Source organism: Hydra viridissima, unplaced genomic scaffold (assembly GCF_058129835.1).
Source record: "Hydra viridissima isolate aposymbiotic clone 2 unplaced genomic scaffold, HvirCarnegie_v1 scaffold_1, whole genome shotgun sequence".
Lineage (NCBI taxonomy): Eukaryota > Metazoa > Cnidaria > Hydrozoa > Anthoathecata > Hydridae > Hydra > Hydra viridissima.
Window position 1 is genome coordinate 37,993,768 of NW_028324300.1, and position 20,014 is coordinate 38,013,781.

The 20,014-nt window shown below is 31.2% G+C and overlaps 1 protein-coding gene across 7 annotated transcripts in view; it reads left to right on the forward strand.

Moving 5' to 3' along the window:
- LOC145192558 (MFS-type transporter SLC18B1-like) overlaps window positions 1-20,014 on the forward strand; it is a 41,910-nt gene that overhangs the window by 3,332 nt on the left and 18,564 nt on the right. For 2 of the 7 annotated variants that reach the window (XM_090093227.1, XM_090093225.1), the window contains exons 2-10: window positions 1,412-1,507; window positions 10,639-10,712; window positions 11,419-11,566; window positions 12,421-12,489; window positions 12,594-12,684; window positions 13,149-13,238; window positions 15,592-15,671; window positions 15,775-15,870; window positions 15,999-16,096. In XM_090093227.1, coding sequence (XP_089949353.1) covers window positions 1,412-1,507; window positions 10,639-10,712; window positions 11,419-11,566; window positions 12,421-12,489; window positions 12,594-12,684; window positions 13,149-13,238; window positions 15,592-15,671; window positions 15,775-15,870; window positions 15,999-16,096 — 842 coding nt within the window. Of the gene's footprint in view, window positions 1-1,411; window positions 1,508-9,884; window positions 10,024-10,130; window positions 10,583-10,638; window positions 10,713-11,418; window positions 11,567-12,420; window positions 12,490-12,593; window positions 12,685-13,148; window positions 13,239-15,591; window positions 15,672-15,774; window positions 15,871-15,998; window positions 16,097-20,014 lie in introns of those variants that run through there. The other 5 variants (XM_090093239.1, XM_090093251.1, XM_090093243.1 and 2 more) reach the window with 5 other exon arrangements.

Consider the following 20,014-nt stretch of genomic DNA (forward strand, 5'->3'; position numbering starts at 1 on the left):
CCTTGAGGAAGAATTACAGTGGGATGAAGTCCCCTTCCGAGGAGATGATCCAAAGACCACAATAGTGGCTGAAAACTATCATGGTCTTTGGATAATCATGCATGACCTCGACGACGTCCTTAGGCATATTGCAAGCCAACGGCTGTTCTGATTGTTGCTTTTTTGGTCCTGGCAGAAACTCTTTACATAAGAGAAGAACCAATCAAGCCCGGCTACAAGGGGTACTTCAACTAGCGCAACTTCTTTAACCTTTTTGGTCAAGTAGCTAGCTTTTTCTCTGCATGAATGACTCATATCTTAAACTGTTGGCTACATGGGTCGAATCATTGACTCAGACCTTCCCAAGTCAAGATCATTTGATCTTAATCACTTACCAGAGTCAATATCAATCAATTCTTTATTAATAAGATTTTTACAACAAATTCAGGAGTTGTGAAACAGACCATTGCTAGTGAATCGATCATTTAGCAATGGCTTCATAGTCCTGTTCAGATTCTTCACTCTCTTTTCTCAACCTCCGACTCTAGCTTTTTTCTACTTAAAAAGATTTACAAGGCTGGAAATGTAATGTCCAGCGTGAATTGGAACTAATACAGTTTTTCTTTTCCACGATTGTGATATTGAAAATGCATTTTTTGAAGCCGTCTATAAAAAAATTATTTCCCGAACAAATTTTCACCTTCAAAAAAAATAAGGTAAAAAAAGTAAAAAAAATTTGTCTTGAAGTCTTCTAGCGGTGTGCTTGAATTTGATTTCTAAATTCTGCGCGCAACCCTGTATTTGATAATAAAATAGCTCAAGCTTACTCGAGTCTTTTATATTTATCAAGTTTCAAACTCGAACTGCATGTCCTTATGTGCATGTCTGCGTTCTTTATCGTCATTGCCATCATAATTTGACAACTATTTGGCTCTGACATTTTGATAAACTTTATCAACTTTAAAACGATCAACCAAAAACTTTTTGTAATTGGAAAAATTTACTTAACAAAAGTAGAAAGTTTTCGTTCTTCTTGGATTGAGGACATTTTTTTAATAAGTTTAACGAAAAAAAAAAAAGTTAAAAATCACGTTTTTCAAAGAATTTAAGTTCATCAAGAAAAAAATATTTAAAACCACGTTGTTAAATGTTATCTTAAAGAGGTGCACATATTTTTAGTAATTAAACGAAATTCTATATAAGCTAGAAAAGAAAAATACGGTGAACATAAAACAAGGTTTGAAATTGGAAAGACGGCGCGAAGACTATCGCTAATATACCCATAAGTTAAAAAACAATCCTTCTATCAAGAATGCTTCTATTAATCTTTAGATATATGAACTTATTGTATACTTCATTAAGAAGGTAATACCAGGCAACATCATAGTTCTAATTAATAACTTATTAAATTTAATTAGTTGCTTTTTTACAGGGAATTAAAAAGCGGTTAAGCATCTCGATGACTGGACTTATCTTTACTGCTTATCCTTTCGTGGTGTTTATAGTTTCCCCGATAGTTGGAAAGTTTGTAAGTTTTTATTTTAATTAACCTTTTTATCTGAATGATGCTGAATTGGCTAAACCGTTTCCAAGATATTCTTTATTCATTTATTAGTTCCTAATGTTAACACATTTTAAGAATGTTATTTTTTTTTTTCAACCAATATGGAGTGTTGGGAATCACCAGGGCTCAGAGAGAGGGGGGCGGGATTTTACGATACATTTCTCCTTGTGCTAGTAAAACTTTGATTCACATAGTACTTTTAAATTTCAGGAAATTTAACTTTTTTAAAATTGACAGTTATTTTAAAGGAACTTTATACATTTTTCTAAAACACGTCTTAAGTTAAATTTTCAGAAAAATTTGGATTTTAAAGATGATCGTGAAAAGAAATCTCACGAAATTGCCTTACTATATTACTAGACATTTTTCTTACTATACTAACATTTTTCTTACTATACTAACATTTTTCTTGCCGATATCAGAGAAGCTTCATCGCTGAAGAGGTAATGAAGGTAAGACCTTTGAGGAGGTAGGTGGGGCAGAGGAGGACAGAGATGGGGAAGATGACTTTTTCAACTATATGAAAGATAAAGATATAGTGGCCACTAAAGACCGCCAGAAAAGGATCAGGGGCAGCAGTAGCATCCACATTTCTTTAGACCAAAACCCGTTACAGCATAAAACACCCCGCTGCATTTCTCTGCGGCCGTTAATGTGCTCTTTATTATTGCATTTGATATTTTGAGGTCCAAGTGATCATCTCTGACAGCATTGAGAGCTGGTCTTCATTAAACCCTCTACTTGCTGAAAGAAGAGGATGGTCCTGTATCTTACATATTATAGCTACCTACGGTACTGCTACAGTAAGGGTTATAAACTACATGTTTTTTTTTTCTTTTCGCTTGTTTAAATTCAATTAAAAGCCAGAACAGTATGTTTATTTACTACGCTATGTTAAAAAATTAATTCAGCTAATACCCAGTTTTTCTTGAAAAATTTCTGATATTTTAAAAAATGAACTATCGGACTATCGAAACATCGATTATTGGGAAAACTATAAGAATATTGGAAATCGGATTAAGAACTCAAGCTATCGGAGTATCGGATATAGGATTAAAAAAAAAAACTTAGTGTAATAAACAGCTTTAGTTTAAAAATATCAGTTATAATAAGTAAAAATCCTTTTCCAAGCAGCAGCAAATATTGTACATATATACTTACATACATACTTTACATATATTGTACATATATACTTACATACATACTTTACATATATTGGGCCAAGGTAATCATTTATTTCACAATTTGAAAAAAAAATTATATTTTTTCTCCGAAAATATCTTCTTGAAAACTAAACTTTTTTAAAATTAACATTTTTAATTAATATTTTCTTTAAGAAATAAGAAATCAAATAACTAAATGCTATTACCCGTAATGAAACTAACTATTAAAGTATGGTTTTAATTTTTCACTCAAGGTCGATTATACACGACATTAATCTTAAGATTTTATTTAGCAAATACTCAAAAGCCCAAAAACCCAGCAAAAATACAAGTTTTTGATTTACTTGTAAACAACAGCGTAATAATATTACCACCAAAAGCGCATAAAATCAATTAGTTAATAAAAAAAATTCGTACCAAGCAACCGAAAAACAAAGTTAATACGATTAGATCTGCACTAAAATATTAATCTAGCTGATAATTTTGGAAATGATTCTTTGAATGCCTGGAGTTAATAGTTTTGATCAAAATAATACGACCTTGGCCCACGTGCTATAAACATGATGTTAAACAAAATAAGAATAATATTACTCATTTATGGGTTTTATTATTGATCTGACCTGATCATGGTTGAACACTAAGAAAATAGTTAAAAAGAAAGAAAAAGAGAAATAAGTTAACTACGGTTTCCACTGTGATAGAAAAACATGTTGCTGTATCAAGATATACATTCTTCACGACTTCACTTAAAAATTATGAACTATAAAATGTGGACCCAATAAACCTAAGACTCTATCGACCTAAAGTGATTTCAAACCCTATATACCAACATATATACCATCTATAGGCAATGGGGTTTCTACAAAAGCTAACCATATCATCTGCAGTTTAAATTTGATTAGTTATTGTACCCTGCTTATACTAACCAGCTCTTATACTAACCTGCACAACTATTTAAAAAAAGAGTTATTTTATTTTCCAAACACAATTCTTTTTTTAATGAAGCAAACTGTCTTTTGAAGCACCCTGCACTCCAAGCTGACGCCTTGCTCAAGGCCATCTTAAAGTAAACATCTCTCAGATACCAAATCACCAAATCATCATACCAAATTGTAATACACAAGGATGATGAGAACAAAAAAGTTACAATTTTCAGCAGTCTCTCAATAAAATTGTCTCAATAAGTCAATTGATGTAAACAAATAATAAATGAAGGTGAAGTGTTCGTTTTTCATAAAGCAAACTAATAAAGTCATTAACTGGAAGGTTGCGGGATATGATTTCAGTGTGATCCATAATCGTTATTATCATTTTTACTTCTCTCATTACTTATTTCCAAACAAAGAAAGTATGAATTTCTAATATGCTATTTTGCTGTTAGTTTGACCAGGTTAATAGCAGGGCAAATTTACTATATTGAAAAGCCACTATATGGACTATCAATGAAGAATTTCAAGCAGTCAAAACTTTGTTAAAAAATTTTAGAGTTGAATCCTAATGTATTTATACAAAATTAGTGCTTCTTTAGAATCATCATTTTTAGATTCATTCATCTTTTCCTTCATATGGAGTTTTCCTAAATGACTGCTACACTGAGAAAATCTAGTTTGACCTTTAACAATATAGTTTCCAAAGCAGAATTTACTTTGCAATCAGTAAAAGAATATATCAAATGTTTCCTAAAATAAAGCTAAAATATAATATAAAATATAATATAACATAATATAGAGTGGTTAAAAAATTAAAAAAAAAAATTGACGCATTAAGATTTTTCGTTTAAAGTTTATAAAACCATAAAATAAAAACTAGCATTTAAAATACCCCCTCTACCTGCTTATTTGCAAATTATGCATCTTTTTTTAATTTAACAAGATTGTTACAATTTTCGGTTGGAACTTATGGGAAGTATTTAGACCCTGACCAACTTAAAATGCAAACTTAAACAAGTTTCATTGGAGTCAAATCTGATTATCGATCTAGGCAGGGCATTCATCTTATTTCAATTTTTTCCTCCAAATTTTAACTGTTAGCTCTCTTTGACGTTTGCAGAAGTCAAAGGCCGCCATTTTCAGCTTTCTAACGATTACATAAACACCATTTGTTTTTTTTAAATAAAATGTTTCTAATTGTATTTGAAGAAACACTTTCTTACGGTTTTCCAAAACCTTCAAAGGTTTTGGTAAAAATTACAATAACTGACTTCGATGAAAATTGACTGTTATCGCGTTCCGTAATTTTTTTATCTTCCAGATTTCACCAGTCGTTTTAATGTTTTTAAAGTATTTCAATTCTCAGAAATTGACAATCTACTTGCTATTTCTCTGTTGCTGATCTTGGAGATACCTATTATTCAAGACGAACCCTAAATTCTGTGGAATCAAACGTGTGTAATCTTGTGTCGAGATATGTTTTAGTGTCGTTAGTATCTCTTAATTACAACAAATATTGCTTCTGGATAGTTTATTTATGATTTAAGCAAACATAAATAAACTATCCAGACGCAACATTTGCATTAAGAATACTGAAATCCGATTGCCATCAATTTTTGTTTCTAGTTCAAAATCAACAAAAAGTGACAAATACCAACAGTCTTAGCAAAAAATTTTAACTTCGCGTTTATTGCCATTCATTCCGGTGTAAAATGGAAATAAATCTATTTATTCTTTAATTTTTTTAATTTAATTCAATTTATGTAAAAGCTCTTCTAAAGAGAACAATACCTATATTAGCACTTCCTAAGAATGCATTCTTTAAACTAAGTGTACTATAAGTAAAATCTCAAGTAAAATACAGTTGAATTAATGCTAAGCAGTATACTGTTTAACATTAAGTCTTTACTCTCTTTGACAAGTAATAACTATTGATGTCTTAAAGAGAACATACAGATTTTCTATGCAAAAATGCTTATCTTTACTTACTTTATATACAGTATCAACTCAGAGTTACTTGTGACTTGATCCATGATACCTGAAATTCATTTTACACATGTAAAAATGATTTAAGGTCTTAGAACTTTGTAGTTCTGATGCAACATACTGAAAAGAAGTAAGATATCAGACTACTTAGCAAAGGGAATGGTTTTAAAAAAGTATGATGTATGACTACTTAGCAAAGGGAATGGTTTGAAATGGAAATGAGAAGAGAAAAAAAAGAGTTTTCTTGGCAAAAAGTTCGGACTGTGAGAACATTCTAAGCTTTTTTTTTCTAAATCTTCTAGACAGTTATACTGTTTTATGATTTATAGTAATTTTTTGGAGTCTTATCATTTGCAGAGTTTCCTCTGATTGTATTTATAATTATATGCTTATATATTGTGTAAAAAGACATAGTTCAGTAGAAACTTTTTTTTCTTCATCCACATAGAAATGGATGCATATTTTGGAAATTTATTTAAAATTGATGAAAATTTTTTTTACTTGATTCACAGAAGACAAGGAAAAAGGTATCTATTTTATCAAATAGTCTGAAAAATCAGCATATGTTTATCTTAAAAAGTTAAGAGATTGTGGTTTATGAAAAGTCAGGAAAATTTTTCAAAGCTATACAAACCCTGAAGTTTTTCCGATGCTAAATTCATTATTCTTTCAAAATCAGTTATTTTAAAGTTTTTGAATATTAGTTTTTGAAGCTACTTAAAAAAAAGTTTTTTAATGTGCCTTAGGGTTAATAGATGCTCAATCTGGGCTGCATAGGGTCCTTTAAATTACCAGCAAGTGATTGACAAAATTTTGAGTTAAACTGGTGGCTAACATATGCACTGGCTTTCCATGAGTACATATGCCACATAAATACATGCAAGTTGCTGCTATCAATTCAGCAGTTATTTGAAAGGTTGGATACCAATATATTAGGTCATAAAGAATACTGAATAGGAAAAAGTACGGCACCTTATGCAGGTGCATCAGAAAAAAAAGAAAAAAAAGAAAAAAAGCCACGCTTTAGTATTACTGCAATCAACTGAAAACTGCTCAAGCTTAAACGTTTTTTTGTTCTCTGCAAAATGTTGTGAAAACATCAATTGATATATTTTTTAAAGTAATTCTGGTGGATTTCCAGTTTTTATAGTTGATGGCAGCGGTTGGTAAAAAGTGGTGATTTTTTTTGGTATGTCATTTTCATATTAAAAAAAAAATTTCTGAAAGTTTATCAAAATTTCTGGAAACACTTTAGCTAAATCCATAACTCTTATATATATATATATATATATATATATATATATATATATATATATATATATATATATATATATATATATATATATATATATATATATATATATATATATATATATACATCTGTGTGTGTTGCATTCTCGTATATATTAAAAACAAATATTTGTATAAACTACATATCAGCGTTTTTCTCTCTCTATTACATCAAATCGTATATAAATAAAACGTTCTAATTCTCATAAGGTTCATACTACAGTAGTCATTAAAATAATAATCATAAATGAATGCGTGACTTTCATCGCGTTTATCTACGTGACTTTTACCACGTATACGTTATAATTTTTTTTCACCAAATTTATTAGAACATCCCCTCTTGGTGAATTAACTCATAAGTCTAATCGTTGTAGGGCTCTTATTATTCGTCCGGGGCGCGTTATCTTTTGTTCGTTGCATTCTTGAGAATCATTTCGAACTTGAACGGCATCTTCGTTATATTTTCTTTGACCGTTTTCAACTTCATTTTTTGCTATATCAAGCCCATCGTTATAAGAGCCATTTATATTATGAGAGTCTGGAATACGGCGACGCAAGTGTGAGATATGTCGTCGGAATACCCTATATGCGGTTACGACGTCAAACAACCAGGTACAATACCTGGTATCCACGACTGATTGCATTTTTTTTTTTGAGCTGGTTTTACCCAAACATTGTCACCTTCCTTAAATATGTTGTCTACTTCATATTTTTCGGCTTTCTTACGTGTATCGACACCTGGGATAAACGACGTTGGTTTTCACTTAAATTGCTGCGATGGACTTTCTTTAAAGTTTGATGATATTGTCTCATTGTATAGTAATGCTGCCAAAGCGACTGAACGACGTGAGAGGGCGACTGTTCTTTTAATTGCTCTGTGTATGGGTTTAACAATACCATTGCCTTGCGCTCGATGTTCTAAATCAACTTCCCATTCGTCAGCAAACCTTGTTAGTGTGCGTGAACAAAATTCATTGTCCATTAGAAGGCAAACTGGCGGTCCGAATAAGGAGAATATTTCTTCCAGCTATCCGATAATTTCAGCAGCTGTTTTGGTTACTAGTTTACGCCACACCGTATACCCTGATGGGCCGCAGTCAATAATTGATAAGTACAGTTCTGCACCTACATGCGTTACATCGATGGTAACCCACTTTCATTTTGCGGAATAAGGATCGATGGAGTTGCACTGGTTACAACTTGCAATTACTGCTAAAACAAAGTTGCAATTTTCGATCGACACCAAAATAACCAAATGAATGAACTTTCCATATATCTTTCTGTTGAATTAACCCGGTTGCACAGACTGTTCTGCACCATTTTTAAGGGATTCGTGAAAGTCGATCGGCCAAATTTAGTTCAGATGGAATCCATTGTACAATAATCTTAATATCTTTTGCTATTTCTTTTATCGTATTCAGCCGTCTTTGGACTATCAATTGAAAAATTCCTCGAGTCTTTACGCGATATTCTTCTTTTAAAACTGCGTTTAACCATCCCATGGTGCTCTTGCTATCGCTGTATAGTGTAAGTCTTTTTATATCCCATTTACTGGTTAAATTTAGCCTTCGAAGTATCGAATCTAGTTCACTTATATTAATATGATGCGTATCACTCGTCTGTCGTAGCCATGCCGCATCTTCAACAACTACTCCTCCAATTACAAGAACTACACCAAGTCCTATGGATGATGCATCAAAGTAAAGCTCAGCTTCTCCATTCACTGGTACCAGCCATTTCCCACCAACCGAGTCCTCTTTTTCCAAACGGTGAAGCAACTCATTCATTTTTTCTTTGCAATCTTTAGAAACATACTCATTCCATGGAATATTTCCAGCTAATCGTTTGATGTATGAAGCTTGTAAACGCAAACTTCCTGCCACCGGGTAATGTCCAATAAGTTTACCTAAATTACTAAAAAGCTGTGACCGTGTGACTGCATTTGAAGATTCGAGTCGTGCTACATTGTCCCGTTATACGGTACAAGAATGCCAGAGTTGATCCATTCATTTAGTTCTTTTCGGTAACTACGTTCATGCTCTTCGCGCATCTTGTAGTCGCGGATCTTACTACTAATTGCGGGCTCTTTATTCCAGTTCCACGATGCCGTCCACTTTTTTCCGTCAAACTTTGCCGTAAAGTCCTGATGTTTTATTTCGTTCTCTTCGTTTATTTCGTTATCTTCGTTTATTTCGTTATCTTCGTTTATTTCGTTCTCTTCGTTTATTTCGTTCTTCTTACTTCTTATATCATTTGTACTACATTTTGCCGTGTCACATGCTAACATTCGGACAGTACGGTTTTTATCACCATATACTACTGCTCCTCCGAATTTTTCAATAGCATATATTCGAACAATCAAATCAAACCCGAATGGTCTGTCTTTTACAATTTACGAATTAACTATCCAATATATTCCATCAATTTCTAGTTTGATTACCATTTCACCTAGTACTTGCACAGTTCCTTCCACTCTTGTTACTTGCCTTTTTAATTGTTGCGAATTTAAAGCATAGTATTAAAGATGACTTTGGTTTGAAAAGCTTTATAATATTTTCCTCGATCTCTTCGTAAGTTACTGAATCGTCTTCTGGGTATGCCGGCAAGCAAAGATCTTCCAATGCAGAATAAATTTGTGGTGGCAAACATGTTAATGCTATCGTTTGTCTCTTTGTTTCATCAATGTCCATCGCAGCAATATATGTTCGCAGTTGGCGGATAAACTGGTGATGGTTGTCATCAAATACTGGTGGCATAATTACCGGAAATAGCTTGTTGCATTCTCATATATATTAAAAATAAATACTTGTATAAACTAAGTATCAGCGTTTTTCTCTCTCTCTCTCTATTACATCAAATCGTATATAAACAAAACGTTCTAATTCTCATGAGGTTCATACTACAATAGTCATAAAAAAATTAATCATAAATGAATGCATGACTTTCATCACGTTTATCTACGTGACTTTTACCACGTATACGTAATAATTTTAATTCACCAAATTTATTAGAACAGTGTGTCTGTGTGTGTCTGTGTGTGTGTGGCTTGGTACTAAGAGGGGGAATACCCCAAGTTGTATGAACTTCAGTTATTGTCTCTACAATACTATAAGTAAGATATTTTGTGTAGTGCACAAAAGGCCCATGTTCATCTCTTGCATTTACTGAGAAACAAATTCATTAACCCTTTTATGTACCAATTGTTTTTCCGTAACTAACATAATTCAAAAAAAATCATCTACAAAATGACAGTGGTACTATGAAATGTTAAAGTAGACTTTTTCTACAGCCTTTTTCAACTCTCTTTTATAAACTAATATTGTTTTCAACCGGTTAGAATGCACCATTTGAGTTGGGGAAGCTTAGTTTAATTTGTTGATATACAACAACCCAGCGCATGAAAGGGTTAAAACCCTACATCCAAATTTTATATTTATATTAGAAGAATGTGAAAAAAGGATAATCTCACAAGGCCCCATGATTTTTTAAAAGAAACAAATATGGGTCTAAATGTATGTAATTTTACAAAACAAAAACAAAAAATCTCTTAAGTAGATTATTTTACTGATGTGCAATTCGATTTTGAAAAGCAGAAGAAAACTTTAAACAGTTGCAACTGAAATTCTGATTTTGGATGTTGGGTCTTCTATTACCAAGCTATCACCAAATGTGTATGTGCATATATATTTTATTGTTATGTCTTTTTCAAAGTGATTATTCTTTTTAGTTGCCTTTGATTGGTGTAAAGTTTGTATTGATAGCAGGTTGTAGCATTGAGGGGACAACTGAAATTTTATTTAGGTAAATTTAGTAAGTCTTTTTAAAAAAAGAGATTCTGAAAAAAGAAAAAATAGTAAAAAGCTGCACTTTTTATTCATTTTTTTTTTTTTTTATTAACAATAGTTAAAACAAAGTTCTTTATTTTTCATTGAAAATTAAAAGTTTTTACAACATTGTTTTAAAAAAGTAACTTAAGTAGGGTTATAAAAGTAGGTTTTAGATGCATATTTTGCATGCTAAAAATCTGTAAATATAATCAATCAGACTGATAGTCAGTTGTCATTTTTGATTTTACCTCAAATGATGGAATAAATCTGTTAATTGAAAAATTTCAGTTAAACCATTTCCAACTCCTCATTCTCTTCCACATTCATCCCACAGAATCTCTCTTTTGATCTTGACAGTTGATCATTTTTAAGTTTTTATACAAATGAATTTACTGATCAATTTTTATATTTTGTTATAATTTTCATTTTGATGATGATTATGTTATTTTTTGTAAACATAAAAAATAACATAATCATAATAAAATAAACCTGAAATTATAGAAAATTTAAGTAAGAGTACTTATTAAAGTTTTTTTAAACTATTTTTAAACTTATGAGGATACTGAAATAAATCATTGTTCTGAATAAATATCAATACTTTTTCAGTTAAAATTTATTCTGTTAAAGATATATGTAGCTGTATTGTTTGTTTATTAGTAATTTTTATTTTTAACCTCTAGTTTCTTAACGGAAATACCTGACTACACAACATTCATATCATTTTGCTTTTTGGTACGCTCATTTACAGCTATTGGAAATGCAGCATCATATACTGCATCAATTTCCATATTAAGTGTATTGTTTGAAGATAGAATGTCAACTGTGTTTGTGAGTAAAGAGAAAAAATAATTTTTGTATTTTTTTATTTAAACACATACACACACACACATTTAGAAATAATTACTGCATCAATAAGTTTGAGCTATTGAAATAGCTCAATTTAGTTTAAAAGTTGGACAGCCTGAATAGTATTTTTTTATCTAGATTTCTTACCAAAATAATGAATTACAAATCTGCACAGATGTTTAATTAAATTAAAGAAAAATAATTGTCTCAAAAACAAAAAAAGTTTGTAAAGAGGAGACCATACGGTTTAAAATAAATTGATTAAAAAAAGAAAAAGATATATAAATTTATAAGCTTAAAAAAACAACAACATAAATTTATAAAGAGAAAACCGTGGTTTTAAATTCCATCAGCAATTTTTACAAGTATATAATTTTTACTAGTAAATTTTTATAATTAATCCTGATAGAGTTTAAAGCCATGTATAATTATTATACAATTATGTCATTAGTGTCAAAATTGAGTTGTAGTTATAACTTAATTTAACAACATCTTGTATTTAAAAGGTAAACTTTCTTCATAAAAATAAAAAATTTCATTTAACTAAATCTGGATATCACAAATCATTTTTCATTTCGGGATTTGTTTTACCAAGATTCATAAAAAAAAAATACTTTGCTCGATTGACAAAAGAAATTCATTGTTGAATTTATTGGGAAGTGAGTTCATAAAATAACTTTACATTAGCAAGTTGTTGCTGATGATAATGTTGAATGTCAATAAAGCAGAAGATAACTATAAGCAATAGTTGAAAAATGGAGTAGAGAAATTATTGTTTTTTTTTTTAAACAACTTAGACTCTATTTACAAGGAATCTATTCATTATCTATTTACAGGGAATCTCACAAATGTTTGGTGGTATTGGCTTTATGGCTGGACCAGCCTTTGGAGGTCTTCTGTATAAAGTATTTCTAGATAGTATTTTTAACATATGAACCAGTTTTTCTGCCACATATATTGTTCTTGAACTTTTAGTTTTGTATTTTTTTTTTTTTTTTCATTTTTAAAGTATGGTGGTTTTAAACTCCCTTTTCTGGTGACCGGCTTGATGGTTTTGTTGGTAATTTTTGTAGGGTTTTGGGTGCTCCCTGCTGAAAGTGGTAACTGGTGTTTGTTTTTTCTGCTAATATGAATTAACTACGCTGTAGATAACTACTCTGTAGAAAAATTTTCAAAATAAACAACAGCAGCAAATAATAATGATAGCAATAATAGTAATAATGATAATGATAATGATAACAATAACAATAATAATAATAATAACAACAATAATAATAATAACAACAGTAATAATAATAATAATAATAATAATAATAATAATAATAATGATAATAATAATAATAATAATAATAATAATAATAATAATAATAATAATAATAATAATAATAATAATAATAATAATAATAATAATAATAATGATAATAATAATAATAATAATAATAATAATAATAATAATCAAAATAATTATGATAATATTAAATAAATAAACAATTAGGAATGATAAATTGCTTTTTGATTGTATAAGGAAATGATTACTTTTACTGTTTTATTTTTTAAATTTTAGCTTATCAAGTTGCATCTAACAACTGTAATGAACCAATAAAGACAGGATCACTCATAAAGTCAATTGGTGTTCCTGCAATTTCATTAATGGGTATGTTAGTATGTTTTTGTGGCTTTAGAAATATGTTGGATGATCAATAGATGTCAATCAGTTTGGGGGTTTCCCCTTTCTTTTTTCCTTTTTTTTTGATAGGAGAGGGGGACGGGGCGTGTTTTTAGGGTTTAATTTCCAATCATAACATAGTGAAATGTTTTTATAAAAAGGTTCTGTTAAACTTGTCATCTACAAAGTATTCACTACTAATTGTGGTACCAAGAAATATAATTTGGACTAGAAGGGTGCCGAAACCAAAATATTGACCGATACCAATACTGAGTTATTATCCGATACTGATATCGATACCGATACTGACACCGATACTTTAACCGGTTCTCTCAAAGACAAAAACATGGAATATTTTTTTTATTTTAAAATTTTTATTTAAAAAATAGGTTGAAGAGATAAAATCAAATATTTTTAATTTCTCATATTACAGTTCAGAAACATTAACATTTTACCATGAGCTCCTGTTAAGCTATTTCTCTTTGCAATATATACATTTGCACCAATACTAAAAAGTCTTTCACTCTCCACAGAAGATGGTGGGCAGCTTAAATACTTTAAAGCAAGCTTTGCTAATTGTGCCATTTTGGTTTTCTGTGATTTCCACCTCAACAAAGGATTGCTTTCTTTCTTAACAAGATCTTCATTTGAGTGGAGTTGAATTTGAACCTATGAAAATATAAAAAGCATCAAAGTTACTGAAAATGATTAGTCTGCAGCTTCTGACATTGAAATTATTGACTCAGTATATGCAAATAATGGTACAGTACTAAATGAATACAAAGTTACAGTAGAAATGGATTTTGACAATTGCTTTGAAGAACTTGAAATTGATCTAACACTACAAAGGATTCCTTTGTATTGTCAAATACAAATTTTAATTTTTTTTCTCACATTTTCAATATACATGTTAAAAAAAGATAACGTAAATAAATGATTGATTATTGACCATGGATGCCATGTAATGATGTGAAAAACTATAAAACATGTTAATAATATGTTGCTTCAATATTTCATTTTAATAAAAGATTCCAATATTGTCTTCTTAGAAATGTACTAAGTTATTCAATTTGATGTTACATCATTTTTAAAGCATTGGTATTATTTCACCGAAAGCGATACTGATACCCTACAAAAACAGTAAAAACTGCCAATACTTGATCCCGAGACCGATAATTCGGCACAGCTCGTCATCATCGTCATCATCGTCATCATCGTCATCATCGTCATCATCGTCATCATCGTCATCATCGTCATCATCGTCATCATCATCATCATCATCATCATCATCATCATCATCATCATCATCATCATTATCATCATCATCATCATCATCATTTGGATATTTGAGAATTCATTGGAGAATTAATGAAACATTTGTCACAATTGAAATTAGAAACAAAATTGCAGATTTTGAGTGAGAGAATGGCAGTACATATAGCAGATTTTGAGCATTCTTTGAAAATGGTTGCATATATGTTCAATTAAAATAATGTCAAACAGATGCCCACAAGTCAAATTCTTTACAATCCAACAAGAAATTCCAACAAGATAAAGATAACAAGATAAAAATACCTATAAAAAAAATTAATTTTAAGATAATATCTGAATTTGTAACTGCGAATATCTAGTGCTAGATGAGCATACAAATTTTATGCACCTATCCATATTGTGTTAATTTAAAGTTTTTTTAAACTTTCAATCAACACAATCTGGAAGGGTGTATAAAGCCTACTAACTTATTCTTAATCCAAAATTTGCACTATCACTAATGTCACATTGTTGATTTACCATAAAAGGGGTGGAAAGATTCGACATAGTTTGCAACAAGTAGCATTTTGACCAGGTCTTCCTTTTCTTTTGATTTCATAACAATAAAGCATAGCATTCTTATTGTTAATTCAAAAAAGTTCTAATTTCTAAATTCAAAATTTTTACATTTATCACTAATTAAATACAAGAATTCTGAGTAACTTGTCTCAGACTTTGAAGTCATGAAAAATTCCTCCAGATTCTTTGAAGTTGCGCAATTAACTGATGGAAAAAAAATGTTGGTATCAAGTCATTAAATCATCATTATGTGAATTATCATGGGTAACTGAACTTTATTCTTTTAGCAGCTTTTTGTAAACAAACTTAGACCTTGGCACAATTTCTGCTGTGTTGAACCTTCAAATTCAATGCAGTTAATATGATTAGTTTTAATTTTCTATGTTGTCTAAGCAAATTTTACAGCTTTCAAAAATTTTTTTTTCTTTTGATATGAATTATATTTTAACTTTGATAACAATTATGATTGTCTAGAAACCAAGTTAAAATAAGGTCTGCTTTTGTTTTTAAGCTTTTTCAACCATCTTTGGAACAATTACAGTTAGTTTTTTCGATCCAACATTAACTGCTCATATAGAAGACATAAGCAATGTAATTATATTTGTTGGTATAAATTTTAAAAAGTTTTTCAAACGCCAATCATAGATTTTAAACCTAATATCATTTTTTTAAAAAGGACCAATAAATTTATTAGGGGATGTCAAGTGAAAAACTTGGTCTGGTGTTCTTATTACCAGCTGGATTTTTTACACTGTCAGCACCATTTGTTGGGAGTTTAACAGATAAACTGGTATTAAAATAATTCAATTTAATTTCCTGTGTTTTTGATAAAATAGTTTAAGTTATTTTATTTTTTTATTATATCACTATTTCCATTTATCATTATCTAATTCTTTTTTAAAAAAAAAAACATTTTAGATTAAAGCAAGACATGCAGTAATAGGTGGTTTACTCTTCATGGGTTTGATGTTTTTATTTACGGGCCCCTCGCCATTGCTTCACAGTTTCATTCCGAGGTTTGTTTTAAAAACTTTTTTTTTGCAACTTTTTTTTTGACTTTTTAAGAATGGTTAAAAAATTTATTTCAAAAGATTTTCCAAAAACTTTAAAAAATTTCATTTTTTTAAATTTATGTCAAATGTATTAAATGGTAAAAAATTCTCATTTTCCAAAAAGACAAAATGTTCTATGCTTTAAGTTTATACAAGTTTAACATTGTAATTGAGGCATGATGATTTGGAGACCGCCTTCATAGGCTTCTGCCTCCCAACTAGCGGTGAAAGCGTATGGCTTTCACCGCTAAAGTTGATATTTTAGTCTCCCACCGCCAGAAAAAATGAAAACAAAGGTTGTTGCCATTTTGGTCAATAGAGGAAAAGGAGCAGGAATTTTTAATTGCTCAAAAACTCTCTATTTTTAAAAGTGATAAAAAATTTGTTAAAATAATCAATAGCAAGGAAAAAACAGCTCGGTTATCGTTGGTGGCTGTCGTAAAAAACACTCTAGGAAGTAAAAAAGCAGAAAACTCTGCTGATTTAATTGTTAGAAAGTTGAAAGCCTTTAGTGCTCTTCGATGCGAAGTATAAAACTTCGTTTTATAAAAAGACATCTTAAACAGAGTCTTGGTCAAGATGATTATTTAAAGAAGAGCGGTTCCACCAAGATCTTAAGAAAATGGATGATCTTTATCAAGGACATTTGGAAAAACCCATGACCGCAGACTACTGTTGGAGCATCAAGCAAGTTGACAAAAGAAAGAGCTAGAAGCAAAAGTTTCTTCCCGATTGAATATTTATGAGTAAACGATTTGTTCGAATTCCTTTTCAAAATTAAAATTTACGTCACTTTTTTATAAATTTACGTTACTTTTTTACGTAAATTTCTCATTAGAATCAATTTTATGAAGTCAAATTTAACTTATTTACGCGAAACGAAAATAACATTTTCTTCACCGTTACCCTCGTGATGATTGTTATTTCGAACTCTCATCCTTTCCGAAATTCCTTTTCCTGTAGCAATATCCTTGCGTTTTTAATGCAAATGGTTTTTGAGATAAGAAACATTTCCGGCAAGAATTGCTGGCTTTTGTTCTGTGTACACTTTGCATTTCCATTTTTGCATTGATCGATTAGATTGATCGATTGCATTGATCGATTGCATTGATCAATTGCATTGATTGATTGCATTGATCGATTGCATTGATCGATTGCATTGATCGATTGCATTGATCGATTGCATTGATCGATTGCATTGATCGATTGCATTGATCGATTGCATTGATCGATTGCATTGATCGATTGCATTGATCGATTGCATTGATCGATTGCATTGATCGATTGCATTGATCGATTGCATTGATCGATTGCATTGATCGATTGCATTGATCGATTGCATTGATCGATTGCATTGATCGATTGCATTGATCGATTGCATTGATCGATTGCATTGATCGATTGCATTGATCGATTGCATTGATCGATTGCATTGATCGATTGCATTGATCGATTGCATTGATCGATTGCATTGATCGATTGCATTGATCGATTGCATTGATCGATTGCATTGATCGATTGCATTGATCGATTGCATTGATCGATTGCATTGATCGATTGCATTGATCGATTGCATTGCTTTGATCGATTACATTGATCGACTTGCATTGTTAGATATCTACCTGAAGACAGTTGCTTACTCGTTGAGCGTTTCCTCAAGTTTCTTGACATGAGTGGACATACTGCGAATGAGATCTCAATAAGCCTTTTGGCATTTTTAGAAAAAGTGAGTATCGACATTACAAACAGTCGTGGTCAATCACATGATAATACTAGTAACATGTCTGGAACTTACCATGGTGTTCAAGCAATAATAAAGGCATGGAATTCATATGCTGAATATATTCCGTGCTTTGCACACTCATTGAACTTAGCAGGAAATGAAGCAGCAAACTGAAAATCAAAAGCATCATTGTTCTTTGCAATTATTGAGAAACTTTACTCGTTTATGAGTGCTTCAATGCATCGCTGGTCTGTGCTTCAGAATAACCTGGACTCGTTTTGAAGAGTCTTAGTGAAACCAGATGGTCAGCTAGAGTAGATGCAACAACGTTTTGAAGAGTCTTAGTGAAACCAGATGGTCAGCTAGAGTAGATGCAGCAAAGGCTTTGTAGTTGGTTTACCATGAAATAGAAAATGCTTTGGAGAATATTAGAGACGATGTCTGTGAAAGAGCAGACACAAGACGCGAAGCAGACGGTTTAGTTAAGAAGCTGAATCAGCTTGATTTTAAAATTTTGGCTGAACTCTGGTCGGCCATTATGGATCGTTTCAAGGATACGTCTACAAGTCACAGATTTGGACCTTAACACAGCTGTCAGTTTGATGCAATCACTAACTGACTGCATGAGTAGTTTATGAAAAGAGTTTGAGTTGTTTGAACGTAGAGGTCAGGAGCTTACCGGCAATAATGCATACAACGAGCTAAGTGCACATAAGCGTGTTAGAAGTACTCAAACCACTTTTTATGAAGGTAACGAAGAGAAAGTTAGCTTGTTACCAAGGGAAGAGTTTAGAATAAGCGTTTTCCTACAAATCATAGACAGCATCTTGGCTGCTATGCAGAAGCGTCTTATTGCGTATTCAGGTGTTCGAGATAAGTTCTCCTTCCTACACAATTTAGGTGATCTCCCTGACTCTTGTCTGCGTGAAGCCTCATCAACATATTACTATTTTTTCTTTCAGATTGGTAACTTTTGCACAAGGGGCCCAAAATATGTCATTAGCCTAGGGACCCCAGATTTCTCAGTCCGCCACTGTTTACCTTATGGCCAGATTTACCTAGATGACACAATTCGTTATTATTAATTATGAATAGCTTTTTTTTCTTCAAAAATTCGATTAATCACTACCGTTTACTATTAGCTGTATTTGGATATATTTTGTCTTTTAAAAAAATATAAACGTCAACTAATTCAGTATGCGGCGCTAAATTTTTAATAATGCAATGTATTTAAACATCTAAAAGAGAAAATTTTAATGTTATTTGTATGAAATGGAATCGCTACTCAATTGCTTTTCAAGAAACCACAATCTTTAAAGCGATTAAAAGTAATGACAAAATACAACGCAGTCGCAAAATACATGTTGCCGCTAACTGCACGTTAGCCCCAAAATACATGTTTGCCGTAAAATATTCTTACTAGGGAGAAATACCTGATGATGACCGTAAAAGTTTTATGAGATTTTTACTGAGGAGTTAAAAAACCGTTGTAGTAAAAACTTTATAGCAAACTGGAAATTTCAACAAGTAAAAAAAATCTCCTTATTTGATTCGACGAATGCGCATTTTCCATTTTCAAAAAAAAAGTTCAATATTCGTAAAAACTTTGATTACTGGAAAAAATTCAATTCAAACCAATATTAATTTTAAAAATTTTTATTGAGCATGTAAGGATATTGGGTTTATCAAGAATTTTTAACAATATTTAATGTGTAAAGTTAAGAATTTAATGTGACGGTTAAAAAATGACAGTTTTAATTCAACTGATGAGCGACTTGTTCAAAAGTTCAACCTTTGATCCCATCAAAAACTGACAATTTACTCTATTAATTTTTGTGGAAAAGATTTTTTAGCCCCTTTATCTTCAACTTCGGGCGGCGGGAGGCAAAAATTTCGCATCCAGTTTAACGGCTGCAGCCAATTGGGAGGCAGAAACCATTGGAGACTACCTCCAAATCAACCTTCCTCCAAAATATCTTCTGACATTGACCGTCAATGGCTTCCGGCTCCCGATTGGCGGTGACCTCCAAAACATTCTCCCTCCAAATAAAACTTCTGATTGCGGCAGCAAACGGGCCACTGTAGGCAATTTCCAAACCACTTTGCCTCCAAAATATCTTCTGACGGCTGCCGCCAATGGCTTTTGCCTCCCGATTGAC